A 24,060-nucleotide genomic window follows, 5' to 3' on the forward strand; every position below is an offset into this window, starting at 1 on the left:
GGTTAGGTACTGTAGATAGAGTTTAACTCAGAGAGTTGCCAATAATAAGAGTTAATAATTAATAAAATAAAGAAATATTAGGGGACATCTTACACAGATCAACCTAGCCCCAAACTAAGCGAAGCTTGTACTATGGCTGCTAGGCGACGATACACATACTTACATAGATAAATACATAAGTATCTATATAAGTATATAGGGGAGCGGGGGGCTTGTTGTAACAGTTTTAGGAAAAAGGCCTGTATTGTCTAAAATATGTATAATTTTATGATTCTGAGTATGAGGGTTTGTAAAGTATTTATCTAAGCACTAATTCCGATTACAAAATAATTTTAAATGTTTACGCTCGTATTTATTATGTTACATGAATGTCCATGTCAAGTTTCGTGTAATTTATGCAAAACTCTATGAAACTTGTCATACATTAAAATGTCTGCGAACGGTACCTTTAAAAAAAAATCTGTACCTTGTAACTGTACCTACTTTAGCAACGCGACTTTAATCTCGTATTTGATTAAAATCGATTTAAAGAAAGTAAATAAACGCGGCGTATTTGCTCTATTTATTTAATATACCGCGAGTATTTACGAGTGAAATCGAATTCAGGAGTTTGACATGGTTTATTTTTGTGGATTAAAATGTGGGCCAATCCTATGCGAAGCATAATTTTCCGGTTAAGACAAAGAAGAAAGTAATTTTCGAAAATCTTAGAATGACTTGTAAGGAATAAGAAAATAATAATAATAATAAATAATTGATTTCGTAATGTTGCTATCAAATATATCTAATCGGCTAAGTCTAATCTGAATTTTAACAAATACCAAACAAACATCTTTACACACAAACCAGCATACAAAAACCAGCCAAGTGCGAGTCGGTCTCGCGCACGGAGGGTACCGCACCATCAACAAAAAATAGAGCAAAAAAATCGTGTTTGTTGTATGGGAGCCCCCCTTAAATATTTATTTTATTTTATTTTTAGTATTTGTTGTTATAGCGGCAACAGAGATACATCATTTGTGAAAATTTCAACTGTTTAGCTATCGCGGTTCATGAGATACAGCCTGGTGACAGACGGACGGACGGACGGACGGACGGACAGCGAAGTCTTAGTAATAGGGTCCCGTTTTTTACCCTTTGGGTACGGAACCCTACAAACCACCGACAGTTCGAGTTCAGGATTTATAATTTGAGTAAATATGGAGAGAAAGACCGCAGTAACTGACGCATGAAAACTTTTCTCAAGATTCATATATAATCTATCACAAAATCTCAACATAAAATTACAGAATACTGAGAATGAGAATTAATTATATACTTACACTTTTATCTCAGATTCTCCGGCTAAAAGAAATAACAAAGTAATTTTCGACAAGTAGAAGTTTGCTAATTTTCACGAAAAATAATACGGTTCAAACTTTGCTGCTTTTGAAGATTCTTTAAAAATGTTTATACTTACATGCCAATGAAGGAAAATTTGAAAAGTATCCTTATGTATGTAAAATATAAAATAAAATATAAAAACCAATCTATATAATATATATTTTTTTATTTCAATAAAAAGTGCTTACTTAACTCATTTTTTCATATACGAGTATTATGTGCAAGATCTCTAGTATGAGATTTACATACTTACTTAAATAATGTACAAGCTTTGTTTAGTTTTGGGCTAGGTTGACCTGTTAACATTTTAAAGAGACGGAAAAGCGGCGATACGTGTGATTCTACTTATTAAAATTTCTACCGTATAAACAAGGACGTAGAAGCTACTATTAAATGTAAAGTTTGCATAGGTACCTACTACTTGTATTTAGTAAACACTAACTGTATTAGAGGTCATGACACTACCCCTTATACCATGCAATCCCCAGGAGATCTATTACGGTCGCTACACTTTAAAATTGTATATAAGTGTCCACAAAGTGTTAAAAAACAAGCAACAACGGTTGCACTCCGGGAGTGCCGATAGAAGTGAAAACTCACCTCACTATGTTACCGATGCCCGGTAACACGATACATGGAGCGTAGGTATTATATTTATTATTATGTAGGGGAAACTGGGGAGGGTTGATCACCCCTTTTGTTTTTAGCATACATTTTCTTAACTATTTGTAGTATCGAAAAACTTTATAGACCATACGACTCAGAATTTATCTCTTCATGAATAGTTTGAATTAGAACAGATTTGTGCAATAAATTAGATCATTATTTAATGAAAACCCATACTGTTGACTTTTACCATGTGTCCCCTATGTAAGGGAGACTTGTTTACCCCTGGTCGGGAGCCTTGATCCTAGGGGGATCAAGTGACCCTGGTTCTTGGGACACATGGTAAACATATTTTTACCATGTCTCCCCATACCAGATTCTTATTGATTATATAACTCGGATCGCTATTAGCAATGCATCTATAATTTGTAAAATACACAGCAAACATATATATATTGCATCTTCCATGCTTTGAAGTTGTATTTCCGGTAATCAGATGTCTAAGCCGAAGGGATCAAGTCTTCCAGATTTGGGGACACTTGGTAAAAAGATTTTAAGTGGCAATGTCATATTTCGAGGGTAGTATCTACATTAATTTATTCACTTTATCTACAGAAAATTAATATATGAAGATATCAAACACATATTAATCCATAATCTTCTACTTTTAAAAAACAATGTAATCATATTATCCATAAAACAACATAAAATAGGGAATCAATTTTTGTACCAAAAAAAAAGTTAAAAATCTAAGTTATTAACATAAAATTTCTTGTAACAAGCTAATTTTTTTAAAGTTCTTATGAAGGTATTTCTAGCGTCAGATACCTACAGCAATTTTAATATTTTTATCCATCACTGGTCGTTATTGTTTACTATAATAAATAAGTTTAGAAATTTACTGCTCACGTTTCGAGGACGGTGTTTGAGCTGCATAATCCTAAAATCCGTTCTATGGACCGTCGGTTCTATAGTACATAAGGTCGGAAAGCCATTGAAATGGTATTTCATCCATAAAAACAAATATCGCCGGTTGAAAACCAAATATCGTTACAAGTGTTTTTTGTCGACCGAGTAATATCCCCTGTGTGTAAAACGTTTAACTTGATAAAAAAACCAAGTACGGGTAGTTCGTAAAATGTTGATGTCAACTTTAGTCAGTTTTTTCAAAGGCCACGGGGATAATTCCGTTTTCGGAGTCGGTTGTATAATTAAAAACTGAATTATACGCCATTAAATTCCGTTTTAATAAACAATAATGAGTCAAAAACCTTGAAAGTTTAAATCAGTGTTTCTCTGGTCGTACTTTCGCGGCATGTATTACTAAAGAAAAGAAAATATTTATGATAGCTCTGTGAATCATTTTGTAAGTAAATTTATTACAATGTATACTTGATCGCTTTGGGGGTGACATGATCCCGGAATCATATCTCCCCTGAAGAAAAAGACAAAGTCTCCCCATACATAGTAAGATTATAAAACGTGCCGTACTCGAAACATGTGTTCGCGTATATCAATGTAATCCAAGTTAATCATCACTTCAATAAACAACAAATATAATAAGCACACTCACTAACATCATTTCCATCTCATATTATAAAATAAATCCAGTTAAAGCTTACCGAAAATTGCATATAGTACGCAGAAAATCTTTCACCGTCCGCCATTTTTGAACCACTGACTTTTCCGATACAGTGCTATGACAGAACGTGAAGTTAGGAACGAATGAATGAGTGTTACCAGCGCAAAAAATTGTATCTCGTTTGGTTTGATTAAAAATGAAGTTTACCAAGTGTCCCCTAGGGATCGACCCTCCCCACCCTCACCTATTATTATCATTCTCAAATAAGGTCACACTTTTTCATTGACATGTTTATTTACATACTGCCATGACAACGTCAAATTATTTGAACATAGGTAAAGAGTCTTGAAAAGGAGTCCGCAACATAAATGTCAAATAACATTGAGTTTTTGTTTATTGATTTAAATACCATTTAAATTACGAGTGGCCACCTTACGGGGCTTACGGTCACGTGATCGCCTTACGCCCCTTACGGTCACGTGATCGCCTTACGCTGTCTCGAGTTTATCATTTTTTCCCCACCTCAAAAAGTGCCCAGCGCCGCTAAAGAAGCTTTCACTTCAAAAAACATTTATTTCTTTCTCCTACTTGATACTACTCAATAATCACCGCAAACCAAAAGTCCTCTCGATGGAATCAAACTTCTTGAACAAATCAGAACTTGAAGCGATTGAAAAGAAGCACCGAAATTTTGACAAGAATTTAGGACAGGAAATTTTATTTTGTGTAATCAGCAAACTAAAGCGTGAAATAATATCGACTTAAGGACAGGAAATTTTATCTGTGTGAAATCTAAGTATCAGCGAACGAAAGCGTAAAATAATATCGACTGAAATGATTAATGAAATGATTTTATTTTAGGCAACTAATAAGAGAGAAAATATTAACAGAGTTCCTCGCCAGTCTTTCTGTATCCAAGAACATTTGAAAAGTAAGGAGCAATATTTAGGTATCTATATGTATATGTAAAAGCACATGATTAACGAGGACTCACGCTAGACCGGGCCGTGCGCGGACCGAAGCGTCCGACATGTCATTTTCTATGACGGCTGATCGATGATCACGTGGTGCTTTCCATTGATAACGAATCGCCGGAATCTCCGTCCCGGCCCCGGCCCGGTCTAGAGTGAGTCATCCTTTAACCTTTCGTATGCTCCTTTCAAAAAATTACATTTATATATCAATAATAATAAATACATTTTTAAAATGAATAGATATAGGAGCCGATCTGCTCCTAAGCATACCAAAGGTTAAGCCAGTCTTATTTCAATGATGAGCAAAAATCGTGATAAAAATCATCTCTAAATATGTGACCCTATAGTAAATTATAGCCTGAAGACTAGGAAGCTTTCACAAACTGCAAATATAGTACTTTACATAGTAAATATAATCTATAAAGGTCATGACCCTGCTGCCCTCATATAACATGCGACCCCAAGACACCTATTACGGCCCTTGACAAACAAGCACTGGGCAAATACCTGCTCGCCACATAATAGGTCTATTTGTGCGTTAATAATATATGAGTTTCGTGCAGTTTGGCACCACTTTTATACGATACTTACTTATTACCAAGAGTCTTAAGGATATAAATTAGAAGATTTTTACTCAGCCGGCCTAGCCAAGATGACAATCGCTATCGCTACGACAACGAAACGATTTGTGTCTCTCTATCATTCTTATTAGTGCCACAGTGACAGTTGCGTTTCGATCGCTTCGGTGCGTAAGCGAATGGCATGTTTGCTACGCGGCCTAGCGAGTCCTGTTATAAATTTCATTAATTAATAACAGAATTAAGAGGATACCTACAATTCCTATGATAAAGTTCAGTTACTACTTTTCGAGGTGCTATCTAAAAGTAATTATTGTGAAGACAGTTAAAAACGTATCGTCAAACAATATAGTTTTGAAGAACTCGATTTTGTTCATAACCTATCCATCGAGATGATCTTTTGTATAATGGAAAATAATTTTCTTGTATCTATTATTTTATTACCTCATGCCTAAATCACGAAGTCGTCGGTGCGAATAAAAAAATCGCCATGTATTTTTTAGCTATTTTACAGGAGACAAAAAAAACTGTTTATTTTCCTGTTTGTAAATTGTAATATATTTGTTGCTGTATTTTTTTTTTTCTGGTAGATCAATGGTTTTTACATGATACTTATATTTTTTCGTAAATTTTTACAATATAAATTATTTTAACTAGAATTTTGCTACATAGCGACTTAAATTTGGTTCACTTAAAATCGTCATGTGTAAAGTTTACACATAGCGATTTGTTGCCAAAGTAACGTAGCACGAGAAATGATACATAGCGGATTTTAGGGTCAATAAATCGCCATGTGCAATATTATCGCCATCACCCTCGACGGAAAACAAGGCATTTAATTTCGTTATGTGCAAAAAAAATCACATAGCTATTTTTTTTTACAAATTTTGTTAGTTATTTTCAAAACTAATATAGATATAAAAAAATATTGATATAGGTCGACGGGAAATTGGAAAAGGAATTAAAATATGCCAAAATAAAAAAAAATCGTAAAAAAACACATAGCGATTTTTTTATTCACACCGACGAAGTGTTTTTATTGTTGTATATAATTGTGTGTATAATTAAACATTCAATAATAATATGTAGAGACAAACCAAAGAAAGTCTGCAGCGCTAGATTAAAAGTAGTTTTTAAAAATCAGTATGCGACAACACCACAGAAAATGGATTAAATAGTCTTGATACTTGTGAAATTTCTACCATATTTACCGTCTATGAAAAAATTAAGCTGTATGCACAGCTTAATTTTTATGGTAAAATAAATTTCATTCCAACAATAGATGTCACTATTAATATGTAGACATATACTAATATTGATAAATAATATTGGGAGAATGTGACATTTGGCTTCATCAAAATTAATAAGCTTTTGTAATATCCGCGACGGCGGTAAATAGGCACAGAGGGCCTACCGCGAACACCGAAGTTCTCAATATGCGAGCATCTTTCTCTTTTACTCCCATTAAGGCGTAATTAGATTGACAGAGAAATTGCCCGCAATTTGCGAACTGAAGTTTTCGGAAAAACGAAATAAACCATTAAAACAATAAACATATATTAAAAATTAATTTTAGCTTTAACTAGTAGGTACCCATGCCGTGAGCATAAGCATGGAGGTTGTGGGTTCGAGCTCAAAAACCGGCTAGTACCAATGAGTTTCTCGAAATGTTAGAGGAAGTTCATAAGTATGCCTATACCTATTAGGTGAAGTATTAAGATGTTTCATTCCACTTACCCGTCATCAACTCCAAATTTTGTAAACATTGTCGTTTTTCAGCTTGAATCGCCTCGTGCTGACTTTTTACAAGTGTAAAATTATTCGTCATGCGGAAAAGTAACTCCCGCACGCCGGTTTTGTAAGGTTTCACCATGTTTATTCCGTTCATCACAAAACACAATGAATATTTAAACGATTTTGACAAACAGATACCATAGTGCATGACGTTTACTGACTGCTTAAAAAACATTGCCATATGTAGTTTTTTAATTCGATGTCAAATTATTGCGCTGCAGACTTTCTTTGGTTTGTCTTTAATACACTTTGATTTGTGGTTAACTTGTGGTTCTCATTTTATCTTAATTCACAATACAGTATCATTCCTATAAATCGGCCCTTTCAAACAAAAGGGACACGACCTTTGATGTTCGAGTGAGAAGTTTCCTACTTTACAATGGTTTCGTTGTTTGAAAGGATTGTTCACGATCTTGATGTTCCGGCAAGTGGGCGCTGTTCGATTTAATCTGATATGACATAATCTTAATGATACAGAGTTTCTAGAACTTTGTACTCGTAGAAGTAGGGACGAAATTGCTTTGACTACTAAAAAGTTTTAGCTAGGTACCGTAAATTCCCAACTATAGTCCTTTAAGTCAAGGTACGACTATTATAATTAACGACGGAACTTGTGGGTCATAGTTGTACGAGTAGTACCTACTTGTGGACTATTATACCCTGATGGCCTTATCGGAAAATTTGCGTTGAAAGTCGCCAGCAACATGCTGAGATGAGGCCATTTCGTGGCAATTTATTATTTCTATGTTTTTATATTAATATAGGTACCGTAGAGTTTCCTATCTTCACCTGGGTTTTGACACTTTTCCTAAAAAATCTCTCAAATTTGAAAGCATTTTAATCCGTTAAGGCGAAAAAACGTTTTTTAGTGTTCCTAACTATCAGTATTCACAATTGAAACTTTGAATTTCATTGGTTAAGTTGGTAAAAAATGGCCTCAAAGGCAATAGGCGATGTTTGGGTATTTTTCCCAATCTTCGCCTATGGCATGCTTTACCGCTAATAATACACTTTTCTGTGACTAACACATGTTAAGTCGTATCTATTTGGAATGTGCTACTATACTATGAACCTTAATTACACCAGACTAGCCATATTTTAAAAAAACGGTGTAGTAGGCGAAGTTTGGTAACAGTCTGAAGTTGGTTTCATACATTTTCTATAACGAAGCTAGGGCTGCCAAAAATTAACCAACATGCCAAATAAAGGGGAGTAATGGTTTATAAGTAAAAAAATTATAAATTTTAACACAAATATTTTATTATTTAAACAAAAAACGTATCTTTTTTCACTTATTATTCTTATCTTAATTAAGATCAAATCAACCTTATTATTCAAAGTCAGACACATAAAAATACCTTTTGCCTACTCAACATCCGTAAGAGTAATAAAAATAAACATTTAGGTACATATAGCGTTAACTAATATGTTTGACTTCTTAATTTAAATGCTCATTATTTTACATTTTCACCAAAAAAATATTATAAAAAATGTTTAAACAAAAAACGGGGCATTTTGCTACTATGGGGTATATTATGTAACATTAGCATGTGACGTCACAATCAAGGTACCTATTGTTTATAGTTTTATACCGGTTTTAAAATATAAATTGTGTCTAAAAAATAACTGCTGTCTACGTTTCTCTATTAACCTTATGATGCTTTATTTCATGCATGGTGTAAAATAATTTATTTGAAATACTTACAGTCAAATACCCTATTAATGTGGTAAAACAAATTTGACAACCCTAGGGGTAGGCGAAATTTGGCAACAAGATGGACGCAAAGTACCTTCACCAATGTTTTATCCAATTGTGACTTCTAAACGTAAGCTAGCCATTAAATAATAGTTTCATATGAAAAAGAAATAGTTTTAGTATATAATCATGTAAAGAGTTTAACATTACCTGGTCTGTATCACTGTTAAAAACCGAAGTTCAAACACTGGCTTAAAAAACGTGTGGTCGGCGGGCGTCGCGAAAAAACCTCACTGAACGTAAACTGTGTGAAGTTAGCCGCAGATTGTTCGAAGAATGTTGACACCCGTAAAAAATACTTTGTATTTAGTAGTTTTATGTAAGGCTTACATTAGAAACATTTTGTTAATGGCAACTTTTGTCAAAGTAGGCGAAAATAGGGAGCCCAGGCATAGATACGAAACTCTACGGTACCTATTAACCCGTCATTTCCCACGATATGACGTCACCCATAAGCGTTCTGACGCAAATTTGAGCCCTTGGGAGCTGACAGTAGACAGAAGTATTTCTATTTCAACTATATTTTAGGGGTTTTTACACACTTTTATTTAGCTTCACCGCGTATATTCTTTGTATATATCTACATATATGTGCTTCAAATCTTGTAACTTAAATCCGATCAAAAACATTACATGTAAAAAGGTGCAAGTCTCGCAACGCTTTTACTACAAAAAAGTTTTGAGATGTAATGTGAAACCAAGTCGGTTATTTTAATCAGTGCCAGGGGGTGTTAAAACCGTATCAATAAGATATCTTTAATTTGTAATATGTATAATGACTTGGCCATCGCACGGCTGCATAATGTCAAAAGGATCATCGTCACCTATTAAAAATAATTCTAATTGAACATAACACTAGCGCTAATGCAGTTTGAGCATTACACATATTTACGAGTACGGTACGAGTAAAGCATTATGTGCGATTGCCAAGTCATTATATGTATTACAAATTAAAGATATCTTATTGATACGGTTTTAACACCCCCTGGCACTGATTAAAATAACCGACTTGGTTTCACATTACACCTGCACCTTTTTACATGTAATGTTTTTGATCGGATCTCATCTCTTTTTGTAGGCAGTCTTTCTTTTCGGGTACTCATACCCATACTATGTATACACATATCATAACTAAACATATCTTCATTCATACTCACATCGTACATCGTAGTGTACCTTTACTTTACCTACTATTTGTAGGAACTGGAACAGTAACTTTGTAATATCATATATTTATATGGGATTACAAACTTACTTATGCAGTTCTTAGATCTTTAAAACGTGACTGATATTGCAATATTTTTAGGTTTTCCCTTTATGTGGCCATTAAACCCTAACTCTGTACCAAATTTCAGCTCTCTGAGTTTATGGGAAGTACTAGTTCTATTCTGATGATCATGAGTGAGTGAGTGAGTGTCATAAATGCGAAACTTTGCTTTCGCTTAACTTCGGAACTAAATGACCTACAGACTTGAAATTTTGGATTTTAAGTATGTGATTATAGCTTACTGGATGACGAAAATTTCTGCGTTCTGGTCTTAAGCAGAGGTTCTCAAATAGGGGCCTGAAAATGCGGCGAAATGGTTCCAGTAAAGGATGGTACGGCAGTGTTTGCTTCGCGCTCGACTTGGCGGGGGCACTGCCGTGCCCCCAGATTTGAACCACTTCCCGGTGTCTGATTGAGCTGAAATTTGGTATGTAACCTCCGTATTTCCGATGACAATGCAATATTATGCTAACATGGAGCTGATCTGATGATGCAGTCGGAATATAGCCAAAGGAACTCTTCATTGGAATAACATAGACACATTGAATTTAAGCTCATTAGAAAGATCTCGAGAAGCACTTTTAGACATGTAAAGGTGAGAAAGTACAGTCAGCAATAAAAGTGTGTATCAAAAAATATTTTTGACGGTCACTTGTACGGAACTACAATTCAATTCAAAAATCTAAGTATTCCACTGTTTTGCGTCCTCATTTAAGTATAAACACTATTGATTGACGCAGACGAACTAATTAGAAGGAACCACGTAAAATCGATTTGTTCACCACTTTCATGTACGGCTTCGTAATACCCGCTGAGTAAGTTTACAGCGTAATCCATATGGTATCGTGTTTTCATTGGTCTTACAATCGTCACGATATTTATCCTCTAACCGCCCATACGTCACATCTTGCCAAGCAAAATTAAATTTTATTTTGTCAACACAAAGTTCAAATTAGAATGGAACAGGAGACCTTTTTATAGGTCTCTGGGCGGCTAGAGGTTATGGTAGATTAAGTAAGGCTACATTTTTAGACTACGGATCCTTACGCCCCTTCTGTGCGTGAGTGAGACATCGCAAATAAAAATTCATAATAAAAACGACAATATTGCATTAGCCTCCTCTTAATATTTAATATTGAACTTGCTCTAGTGGTAAAGCATTAACCATGTCATTGGGTTTATTTATTTTTCTTAAATATGACTTTGTATAATAACAAAAAAACTTCCGCAAACCCTGGACTTCCTAAAAATACACATTCACAGCGTATTTATTCCATGCCCACATTGCGTACCCTAATTTATAAATACTGTACCCCCATTCATTTTGTAGGTCTCTAAGTACCTAGGCTTTGTTCGTTCTCAATTTCAAAGCTTTTCGTTGTTCTCAAACTTAGTTAAAACAAGATGTAACGTTGATTCGAAAGTTGAAACGTCTAACCGCGAAAATTCAGTTACGAAACTTTAAAACCTTTTTATTTGAGTACTCGGCGTTGTTTGGTTTTGATTATTAAACAAATTATAAATTCGTTACCTATGTATCGCTGCACCTTATAAAACAAAGTCTGTCTGTTTGTGTGTTTGTATGTTCGCGATAAACTCAAAGTTTCTGAACGGATTTTTATTTTTGGATTTGGCCACTGGGCGAAGTCTCATGCGCCACATGCGCACTATGACAAATGAGAATGTGGAGAATAATAATAAATAATAAATATTTGATAGTTGAATTTATAATTTAATTTAATTTATAATTTTTATTTAATTTGTAAAATTTAATGTAAGTTTGTGATAATGTGCATGTTGATTTATTGTTTGTGTGTTTTGTAAATTTATTTGTGTTGTCTAATTTTTGTAATATGGATACGCTGTCCGAAATAAACGCATTTTTTTTATTTTTTTTATGCGGTTTCCACCTATCGATAGAGTGATTCTTGAGGAATGATTGTGTATAATTTGTTAACCCGTGCGAAGGCGGGGCGGGTCGACAGTAAGTAATATGATTCGAGTACCTACGAGTACACATATTTTCAGATCATCAATACTGCAGCAGCAATACTGTAGCCCAGCGGTCGGCAACCTTTTAGCAGCCAAGGGCCACATAGTAGTTAACGAAGTTGACGCGGGCCGCACTTTGTTAATATTTACGGCTTTATCAGACATTGTCGTTTGTCAATATTACATACAAAATAGCCAGGGAGGCTCGCGGCCGCAAGTGACAGGTTCACGGGCCGCATGCGGCCCGCGGGCCGCGGGTTGCCGACCGCTGCTGTAGCCGATTGTATTGCTGCAAGAAGCGGCAAAAGGTCATTCTAGTGAGAAATTATTATATTAAATTTAACATTTGCTTGAGTAATGCAGCCGGCAGCATTACTGCAGCAGTAATGCTGGTGTATTTTTAGTCCGAACGATACCTTAACGACTGAGCAGCAATGTGCAAGTATCAGAACATTCTCAAAATTTACAAACTTGCTGGAAACTTTCGTGATAAACTTCTCATGAAAGTTTCCACTAAGAAAGTTCCCGTTCAGATTAAGGATTATTACTCAATGTTTTCTGTTGACGAATGTTTCATTTCACATTTACGTCACTCTTTGGCGTTTATTACAAGTGTCATAGAAAATGAAACTAACTAAGTTTTAATTTTTGACAAGCGATGCTATTAAGCTTAGGGTAACATTCCATTTCTGACCGCAGCTGCACTACTGGTACTGAACGCGTCGCTGTTACTGTCAATTTCCATAGTAAAATCAACAGTAGTGCAGCTGCGGTTGGAAATGGACTGTCACTTTTAGAATAAATTTAAACGTGGAAAAATATTCCATTAATTACTGGGCACCCTGTATATGAATATTTCTCGGGGTTTACATTTCCCTGAGTTTCCCTATAGCCTAATAGACCTAACTTAGTATTTATTTACCCTTGACCCCTTACTTTTGCGTGCCTGTGCCACGACCAATTTGATTTTATTACCTCCGTAATATTAGGCTAAAATAAAATGTGCGATTATTGCGTCATATATTACAGGGTAATGCCGTGCTATAGGGCTATTTTTACCAAATTGGGCGAATATGATTGTGCCTAATATTGCTTTTTGTGTAATCCCGTTTTTAGACCCTATTACTAAGACTCCGCTGTCCGTCCGTCCGTCCGTCCGTCTGTCACCAGGCTGTATTTCACGAACCGTGATAGCTAGACAGTTCAAATTTTTGACCGAAGTTAAGCAACATCGGGCGGGGTCAGTACTTGGATGGGTGACCATTTTTTTGCTTGTTTTGCTCTATTTTTTGTTGATGGTGCGGAACCCTCCGTGCGCGAGTCCGACTCGCACTTGGCCGGTTTTTTCTTCTAAACCTACCTATTATTCAGGGAAATTAAAAGACTGGCACAAGAAAGAAATGACGGCGATTACTCCACCAACAAGAGCAAAGCTCTTAAGTTATGATGATGATGATGATTATTCAGGGCCCGAAAGTTCTTAATACATATTTACAACTTGAATTATCACTAAATATTAGCTGGACGTTCCAATTAAATTTACCTAATATCAATTACCTGCCTGAATTAAGAGGAAGTAATTTTTATGTCAAAGTAAATGTGAATTCCTACTTTGAAAGTGAATGTAAAATCCATACCTAAACATTTTCTTTTTAAAAATAGGTACCGTAAAACGAGGTGACTTTAGGAAATTTTGGGGATACTTTGATAGTTTTAAAACTGCCACTAAATTATCTTTTTTTTTTTTTTTTTTTTTTTTTTTTTTTTTTTTTTTTTTATTCATTCATTATTCATTATTTTCTCGAACTGTTCGTGTAACAAGTTAGATTATTATATATACTTGTTTACCTACTACTAAAAAATCCGAATAAAAATATGTAACGGCTGAAAAACTGAAATATCGAAGTCGCCCCTGCATTTGAAAGTCACCCCGGTTTATAGTCATTTGTAGTCGGCGATTAGTCGGCGACTAGTCGGCAAAAATGGCCGATTAGTCGGCACTTTATAAGTGACACAAAAATAGGGCAAAAATAAATAAACAGAAAATATTTAGGTACTATAAGCTTTTCACCAATTTTACCCAAATTCCTATTTAGGGTGCTTACTTTTGTTCGAATTATTGACCGTGTCTTAAGTCCGACTGTCTGGTTGTCGTATGAAATATAGCCTTATGCCAGGATCGCACGTAGCGAGTAGAGTGGCGAGACAGTAAAACAAAGTATGAAATTGTTACTCGGCCGAGTAAAAATTCCATACTTCGTTTTACTGCCTACATTAGGATTTTTTATTTTATTTTTAGCGTTCCTATAATATGATGACTACCGCGACGAAAGGGGTACAACGATTGTTTTTAAGTGCATCTGAACCGAACTTAGACGTAGGTAAGTGACGTAACTTATGATCTGGCCGACTAGCCGACTAGTCGGCCAACTAATCGGCCATCCGAGCGCCGATTAGTCGGCTAGTCGGCCAAATCAATAGTCGGTACATCACTAGTTTTTAACCAAAGCAGTAATTGTACCTACTCGTGACTAATGTGACCAAGATCATGAAATTATAAAACACTTGTTAAAAAAAATCGTTTGTTTCTATGCGAAAAACTGACAGACAGCCCGTGAGGATTTAAACAGTCTCAACTGTTTTTTGATATCGCCCTCTATACAAGAAAAGGTACACTCAGCATCAAAAGAAGCGGATCAGACTACGCGTCCAACGCTTATACCATTCTGTAACATCTAAACAAAAAGAGATATGCCTCTATATAAACCAATTAGGCTGTAACAGATACTTTTGAATGCAAACTGTAGATAAATATATCTAGTTGGATAGGTAGCAGATTCTTTAAGCGCGTTGTTTCATCCGCTATTATTATTGATGTTGACTATACAGCCCTAACTTCTGACTAAACTATGTTAATGTATCCCATCAACGAAATAATTGCTATGGTATCATCGTGTTCAAGGGAAACCTAATTATGTAAGTTTGATGGATAAAGTTTTGATATAACAGTTGCGTTGACTGCAGGAAACGCCAAAAGTTTTGAATGATTCAAGGTTAATAGTTTCACTAGAATTATATCGACCGGGATATGAACCGTGATTACCTTTTGTATTGTTTTCGAGCTCCCAATATTTCGATGCAGTTACATGCATCTTGTTCACGGGTAACTGAAGAAAGCGGGTGGGTGTCAAAGTTGTGTAGACCGCGCTCAACACAACCGCTTGTCTGCTGGGGACGTATATAAATTGTGTGTACCTATTACCAGGCGTGTCTCACTCCGCGATTTCGTCGCTTTGCTACAGGTAGCTAAAAGTACATCCGTTCGGCCCCAATTTTGGGGAAAGCCATAAGCCGCGCGTGGCGCTGTCGCCACCTAGCGGCCATATCTGTGCTGATCGTAACAGACGCGTTTTGTTAGAGAGTGAGTCTTCTGTACTTAGTACTATTATTTATTCTGTGCTATTACTCTAATCCGAATAAAAATCGTGAGTTTGATCGACAGGTTAAGTAAAGTAATAATATCGCATTCCTTATTTCAAGATTTTGCTGTGTTGTGAAATAGTATGTGCTCACTTTGGTATGTAGGTACGAGTATGTAGCCGTTACATGATTTGTTAGAAAACCTATGTTTTGCAGATAATTCATTTTGATCTATTACGCACATACTTACTTTTTACGGATTAGATCGCGGATATTAAATTTATTCTACATCCCGACGTTTCGAACCCTTTACAGCCCGTTGTTTCATCCGTTGACCACGAACTCTGTAAAGGGTTCGAAACGTCGGGATGTAGAATAAATTTAATATACGCGATCTAATCCGTTTTAATAATTTTATTTCATGAGTAACTATCGCGGTAACCGAAGACAATTTTAATTTTTAGTTAAAACATGTACAGTACGGTTCTTGAAAAGCTATGCAACCTTTGCAAACGATTTATCGGACCAATCTCAGTGGAAACTGTTCACAGCGAAACAAAAGCTGGCGACGGACACACGATAGCGAGTTATTGAGTCGCTTTGTCCGCTCTCGCTGTAGAGTGTAGGTGATTCCGTCCGTAAACAAAGTATACGTGGTACGGGGGAGTATCTTTGCGTATATGGAAGACAGGAATACATTCATTTTATGGACAAATCGGAGAGGTAATTGATTTGTTTTGACTCGCGGTGCATTTTGAATCAAGATACAGTAAAATCCCAATGCCGTTTATGGTATCTAACTATAATTGGAATGACTGTGTAATTGTATTGTGACATAAATTAATAACGTAGTAAGTATGACAAACTGACGTTTTCGATATAACACTTTAAACTCTCGCGTTTTGTACACATATTTAATTTCACATACCTATTTAGTCTTTCCGTGACCACAGCTGGTGCAACTCAGCTGAAATGGCGGAATTTAAGGTAACAATAATGAAAATATATCGCGTTAGACCCGTTTGTGAAATTAAATATGACGTTTTTGATGCCAAATTGTATTATCTTGAGCTATATCTTGTCTAGTACTTATTTGATCTTGATGTGAGTGTGCCAAAAAGGTTTCCGAGTGATTGGAATATGAAGGAGAAATTAAAATACTTAATATTTATATATTTCCTTTAATTAAATTTTACTACAATAATACCATGTCCGTCACCAGTCACACCCACTACACAAACACAAGGGTATTCGTTAAATTAATTATGAGTACCTAGAAAATTAATTTCACCAAGCCATGCTGTTTGACTTACTTCAATTAACTTACGAGTCCGCTGACGTGAACCTGATTGAAATGTTTCTATGTTTTGTTGGTTGTTTGAAGAAGTATGTAGGCTTGTTTACAGATTACATCGAAATAATTTAATTGGAACATTGCTACTTGCATTAAATAAGGGTCAGCTGGATTTTTCGTATGTTAATAGTAACAAAATGCTATCGTTAAATTCAACTTTCTGACATTGAAAGCCCACGGGGTCATGTTAACGACTAGCCGAGCCTAGCCGAGGTGACAAACGCTATCGCTTCGACAACGAAACGCTTTGTGCCTCTCTATCGCTCTTCCATTTTAGTGCGACAGTGACAGTTGCGTTTCGTTCGCTACCCACGGAGCGTTAGCGATTAGCATGTCTACGGGGCCTGGACATAATAGTCCCGAGTAATGGAAAAAATGCAGGGTTTACGGGCAGCTACTCCAACGGGTTAAAATTACGGGTGCGGTGTAGATTCCCTTAGCTTTGCATTGTCTACAGGAAAAACGCGAACGAGTTAAGCGTACCATAAAATCTGTATGACCCTGTTGTTACTAATCGTCGTTCTAAAAATCTGCTACTTAGGTATTAAGATTTGGTCGCGAGCGTCGCGACTCTTACCATATACCTAATCCATTGCTCTCTTTTCAGAAACGGCATGGTATGAGCAGTGCGGTGGGCGCGCAATGCGGCGCGCGCCGCTCGCGCATCCCGCCGCCCTTGCCGTCGCGCTATCCATATTGCTACGACTTGTTAACGCTGGTGAGTATGCAACATTCAGATTGCACCATCATTACTGCTGCGACATTACTACTGACTACATTACTAACGCAAATGTCAAAAATCCGAGCAGCTACATCGAATTTTACATTACCTACTGCCGCAAATGTCAATATCGATGTTGCTGCCCACATTTTTGACATTTGCGGCGCGTTGAAGTTGGTAATGAAACCAATATTGGTTGTTACGAGTCCTAGGTGCCTAGCCAAAATGATAAGTTGATAGAAAATGCAACTTCTAAACTTAATAATGTATGGAAATAGTCACGTGAATTTTCGTAGCACCTCATATCTCACATCCTGATACTTTATTCCTTTCGTTTGGTGTTTTAACAGTGAAAAAATACGTCATAAAAACATTTTGTACAAGTAAAAAATAATTGTTAAATATGGTGTAGGTAATTACATCTAGGTAACACGACGAAAAACTGCTTAAGGCACTGTAAGTTTTTGTGATTTTGCTCTTTGATCTAGGAAGGATTTTGCATGCTTAAAGGATGACTCACGCTAGACCGGGCCGCGCCCGGGCTGAGGCGTCGGACATGTAATTTTCTATACCGGCTGATCGGTGATCACGTGGTGCTTTCCATAGAAAACGAAGGGCCGGAAGCTGTGGTCCGGCCCCGGCCCGGTATAGCGTGAGCCATCCTTTATGCTTTGTTCCATCCAAGTAGTATGAATTAAGCTGCCGAGGTGAAAATAATGGGTCTCTATTGTTTCCCAAATAGTGTTAAGCCATAATGTATTGTTTGCCCGCATTTTCGTTAGTCATAATTCATTCGGTTCAGAAACGCGTCACTTTTCAGGATTGCCATAAAACAAACCTAACCTAACCGAACCCATCTATAGGATAACCTAACGAAAATCCTGAAATGTTAACGGTTTCAGTTTTATGACTAATGATAATATGACAAACAATACATTATGACTTAAAACTATATGGGAAACAACGGCACCCCGAAAAGAATACTTCCTCTCTACCAGATTATCAGAGAAAGTTCATCCATACATTACCGTAAAATATTGCTCCATTTCTGCGGTAAAAGCCGGCGAGAGCCGTGGCCGGGTTTTCTACAATATGAATATATCTAATTTAAAAGCACTTTGTAAACAACAGGCAATATAAGTAACATATATTTACTTATATATAATATCTCTGTACCTCTGTATAAAGGGGAGAACGGGGTGAAAAATAAAACTTTATGAATATAATCTTGTATCACCTATAGGTAACAAAAATAACACGTCGTATATTGGGTGGAAGCGCTGGTGACCTAGTGGTAAGAGCGTGCGACTTGTAATCCGGAGGTCGCGGGTTCAAACCCCGGCTCGTACCAATGAGTTTTTCGGAACTTACGTACGAAATATCATTTGATATTTAATACCAGTCGCTTTTCGGTAAAGAAAAACATCGTGAGGAAACAGGAGTAATCCCAATAAGGCCTAGTTTACCCTCTGGGTTGGAAGGTCAGATGGCAGTCGCTTTCGTAAAAACTAGTGCCTATGCAAATTCCTGGGTTTACTTTCCAAGCGGACCCCAGGCTCCCATGAGCCGTGGCAAAATGCCGGGACAAACGCGAGGAAGATGATGATGTTTGGGTGTAATCAGCAGTAATCCCAATAAGGCCTAGTTTACCCTCTGGGTTGGAAGGTCAGATGGCAGTCGCTTTCGTAAAAACTAATGCCTACGCAAATTCCTGGGATTAGTTTCCAAGCGGACTCCAGGCTCCCATGAGCCGTGGCAAAATGCCGGGACAAACGCGAGGAAGATGATCATGTTTGGGTGGAACAGAACGAAGGACTTTTACGCAAACGAGGAATTGTTTAGGCTACGTACTTATTTTTCACTTATTAATCACATTAATAATAATATCTGGGTGACCGAGCTTCGCTCGGAAAACATATAAAAACTAGAAAATGCGCGTTTTCCCAGAGATAAGACCTAGCTAGATCGATTTCTCGCCCCCGAAAACCCCCATATAGCAAATTTCATCGAAATCGTTAGAGCCGTTTTCGAGATCCCCGAAATATATATAAACAAGAATTGCTCGTTTAAAGGTATTAGATTTCTAACCGTTGTTGAGATACGAGAGGTGCCGGCGCCGAGAGCTAGATCTATCTCTTTTCTGGAAGATTTGAAGGTCGTATCAGTACAGAAATACTGCGAGCGATAGCTCAATCCACAGTCTAGCCGTTCAAGGCAGGAAGTTTCTGGAGAAACACATATATTTAAATTCAACATCTTCGCCAAATATGGCAGACAAACTTGTTCACTTGCCATGAAGTTATAACCGCTTTCAATCCAGTTATTATTCAGATTTATGTAAATCAGTCTTGTGAGGGTTACTTGGGAGTACCTACGTACTGTACGTTACTTACACAGAACATATTAAAGAGGTTAGAATGGCTATCGCGCGTATTTAGTATCGGAACCGGTGTCGCCGCTCGTTCCTCTCCACGTTTACTAACACTCGCGCAACAGTAGTAAAAACTTGTGTGCGTGGTGAATGGATACGCCTCCTTTAGACAGATTTGATGTCTGGCTTCTTAATCTGAAGGTTATTGTGGCGCAAAAGGCATGTTTACTTCGTTTTTCGGTCAGCGCGGGCGAGTAGCATGCGAGCGTTTGCTCAAAACCGGCGGCAAGACGTACCCTGCTCGCATCGCCATTCTAACTTGTTCTGTGATTACTTACCTATTAGCTGAGCCCTTGGGGTGGGATAAGCTTAGTCTTAATTTAGTTTCAGAAGCAATTATACTGAGTTCTAACTTTACTTAATGACAAATTCATTTATCTATTTATGATGGAACCTTTTTAGTTTATTGATGACTAGCGACCCGCTCCGGCTTCGCACGGGTTAACAAATTATACATAAACCTTCCTCTTGAATCACTCTATCTATTTAAAAAAGTCGCATCAAAATCCGTTGCGTAGTTTTAAAGATCTAAGCATACAGGGACAGACAGACAGCGGGAAGCGACTTTGTTTTTTTATACAATGTAGTGATGATAAGTTTATTTTGTCTATTGAACTTCCTCTGTGTAAGGCCTGAGTGGACGCTCGAGGTGGGCGTGCAGCGGGGCGGGGCGTGCGGCGTGCTTGTTAAACAAATGCAAACGTATAGGAGCGGCCTTAGTGCACGCTGCTCAAATTACTTGTGAGCCCGACGCCACGCTGCACGCCCCGCCGAACGCTCCGCTTCGAGCGTCCACTCAGGCCTTGCACTTAGCCTAGTCGGTACAGACCCTGCCTACGAATCACGAGGTCCTGGGTTTGAATCCTGGTAAGGGCATTAATTTGTGGGTTCTTCACGAATTGTTGGTCCTGAGTTATAAGTAGATGTTATCTGTGCATAAATATACGAGTAAGTATGTGTGTCGTATAAAGCTTCGCAGAACAAATAAAAACTACAGTCTACGCTCGACAATGTGTTTATCGATATAATAATGTAATATCTGGGTGACCGGAAAACATAAAAAAACTCGAAAATGCGCGTTTTCCCAGAGATAAGACCTAGATAGATCGATTTTTCGCCCCCAAAAACCCCCATATATCAAATTTCATCGAAATCGTTAGAGCCGTTTCCGAGATCCCCGAAATATATATATATATATATATATATATATAAATAAATAAATAAACAAGAATTGCTCGTTTAAAGGTATTAGATTAGATTAGATTATTATGCGTGAATGAAACAAAAATAAGTGTTTCATATTTGCAACCATAATATTATTATAGATTAGATTAGATTAGATTAGATATATTTATTTCTTAAAGAAAAAGACACAGTATTTTACACAACAGGATAAAACAAAGGCTTTCATTAAAAGATCGTCAATTTAACATTAAAAACAGAAAGAAAAAAAAATATAAGAATATAAAATTTACAAATAAAACAATGTCATAATAAAAAGAAATGTTAATGTATACATAGCTAGGGCCAACCTAGGTATTGTCGAATGTCAAGAACAAAAAAAAAAAAAAAAAAACAAAAAAAAAAAAATATTACAAAAAAAAACACTCAGTTGTAAATAACTTCATCAGATTATTTAAATAAAATAAAAATATATTAAATGTCAACGATCTTAATAGGTAACGAAAAAATAATAATAATAATATCAATGGAAATGTCAAAATTCATATAAAATTTAATTATATTGAACTATAAATATGCCTCCTAGTTTTCTCTCAGGATTATTTCGCTTGTTTTTTGGAAATGAGCGTACTAGAATCAAACAAAAAAAACCCGGTCAAGTGCGAGTCGGACTCGCGCACGGAGGGTTCCGCACCATCAACAAAAAATAGAGCAAAACAAGCAAAAAAACGGTCACCCATCCAAGTACTGACCCCGCCCGACGTTGCTTAACTTCGGTCAAAAATCACGTTTGTTGTATGGGAGCCCCACTTAAATCTTTATTTAATTCTGTTTTTAGTATTTGTTGTTATAGCGGCAACAGAAATACATGATCTGTGAAAATTTCAACTGTCTAGCTATCACGGTTCGTGAGATACAGCCTGGTGACAGACGGACGGACGGACGGACAGCGGAGTCTTAGTAATAGGGTCCCGTTTTTACCCTTTGGGTACGGAACCCTAACAAGCCTCGGGGCAAATAAATTTTATTATTTGTTAAGCAGGCAGGCAGTTGAAATAACTAATAATGCCTGTATCCAGAGTTTGTGTTTTTTTTACATTTGTTTTGTACGAAACAGCTCGAATGTCTAAATGAACATTGAATAAAAACGGTATTTAATGTCGTAGCGTGAGCTTGTTTATTTTCCCGTTTTATTTCTTTTTCATTGCGATGGTCGTTTGATGAAAATAAATAGGAAGACAATTTAACAACCATTTGTTGCGTATTTTGTTGACTTGTACAAATGTACAGTTGTTGTTGTTGTTATACGTTTAACTAAGGCAGTTGTTAAGAAGTAATACTTAATGATCAGTTATGGACTTGTTGAAGAGTTGGCTGCATGAAACTTGTTTGTATTTACGTTAAGAAGGTAAAAATTTAATAAATAAAATAAAAACCGGACAAGTGCGAGTCGGACTCGCCCACCGAGGCACTTCCTCACTTTGTTCTGCTCAAGTCGGTGCAAAGTTACCTTAGATGGACTGTAGGTGTTTGTATATTTTACATTTTCTACAATAAAATTGCAATGCAACTTCTTTACCAAATGGCTAAATAAGTGAGAAAGTGAGAAGACCTAGATATAATTCGCTATTGAATACATAAATTTTATTGTCTCGAGTTATCATTATCATCATCATCATGTACGACGGCTGCTGCTGTAAAGTCTCATCATCATTGGCCTTAAAGTCTATTACAGACTATTAAAACAGTGTCAGGTAGGGCGACAACGTTTTTCGTGGCTATGTAAGCCAATACGGGAGCGGCAAACACGACCACAGGCCTGGCAGGTGTAAATTACCCGTGGCGAACAAGTGTCGGGCTGATGACGCTTGGCTCGCTTACTTGCGAGTGTCTTAAACCAAGCGTCGTCGTGAATTTTACGCCCGTCGAACACCAGTTTGCGCCACTTGTCTCTGTCCTCGGTAAGCTCCTCCCATTTATGAACCGGGATGTTGAAGGAGTGCATGTCTCGCTTGGCGCAGTCTTTGTGCCGTAGCATCGGCCGACCGACGCTTCTCTTGGCATCAGCTATGGCGCCAAGCAAAACACGCCGCGGCAAACGAGAAGGTTGCATTCGATGCACATGCCCCAGCCAGCGTAAGCGTCTCTGCTTTAGCAGCGCAAAGAGGCTGGGCAGCTGAGCAATCTCAAGAACCCTCTCGTTCGTGACCCTGTCCTTCCAAGATATGTCCAATATGTTCCGGACGCAGCGCATGTGGAAAGCGTTGAGACGACGTTCGTGCTTGGCATACGATGTCCAGGTCTCAGCTCTGTACAAGAGTATGCTCAGGATGCATGTTTGATAGACAACCATCTTGGTTTTCCTGGTTAGATGTTTATTTTGCCATACTCTTGCACTCAACTTCCCAAACATCGTTGCGGCTTTTCCGATACGAACGTCGATTTCTGCATCCGGTGAGAGATTGCTAGTCACAGTCGACCCGAGGTAGCAAAACTTGTCGACTGACTCGAGCGGGGCACCATCCAACAGAATTGTCGGTATTTCCGGACACCCTTGAGCCAGTACAACAGTTTTCCGGGGATTGATGGACATAGAGAACAGAGCGCAGGCACGAGAAAACTTGTCCATAATAGTTTGAAGCTCAAACTGCGATGTGTCGATGAAGGCTGCGTCATCAGCAAAGAGCAAGCTATCCACGAATAAATCGTCTCGTTTTCGCTTAGATTTGAGAAGGGAAACGTTGTAAAGTTTCCCATCAGCCCTCGTATGCAGGTGGATACCCTGTTGGTCGTCACCGAAAGCAGTTTTCAGCAGTAACGAAAAGAAAATACCAAACAGGGTAGGCGCCAGTACGCAGCCTTGCCGAACACCTCTCCGCATAAACTGGGAAACTTGGGAAACTTGTTTTAACAATATAAGTTACGCGGACGACATGGCGTTGCTGAGCCCCTCAGTAAGTGCGTTGAAAAAGTTGATCGCCATATGTGAGGGTTACGCTGATCAGCATGGTCTTAGGTATA

At 37.3% G+C, this 24,060-nt stretch overlaps 1 protein-coding gene across 1 annotated transcript in view; it reads left to right on the forward strand.

Annotated features, from left to right (window-relative positions):
* The window catches only part of LOC134652863 (fibronectin type III domain-containing protein 5), a 168,517-nt gene that overhangs the window by 70,980 nt on the left and 73,477 nt on the right, over positions 1-24,060 (forward strand). Inside the window, exon 2 of the mRNA XM_063508062.1 lies at positions 17,313-17,423. Coding sequence (XP_063364132.1) covers positions 17,348-17,423 — 76 coding nt within the window. The 5' untranslated portion in view covers positions 17,313-17,347. The remainder of the gene's footprint in view (positions 1-17,312; positions 17,424-24,060) is intronic.

Source organism: Cydia amplana, chromosome 12 (assembly GCF_948474715.1).
Source record: "Cydia amplana chromosome 12, ilCydAmpl1.1, whole genome shotgun sequence".
NCBI classification, from domain to species: Eukaryota; Metazoa; Arthropoda; class Insecta; order Lepidoptera; family Tortricidae; genus Cydia; species Cydia amplana.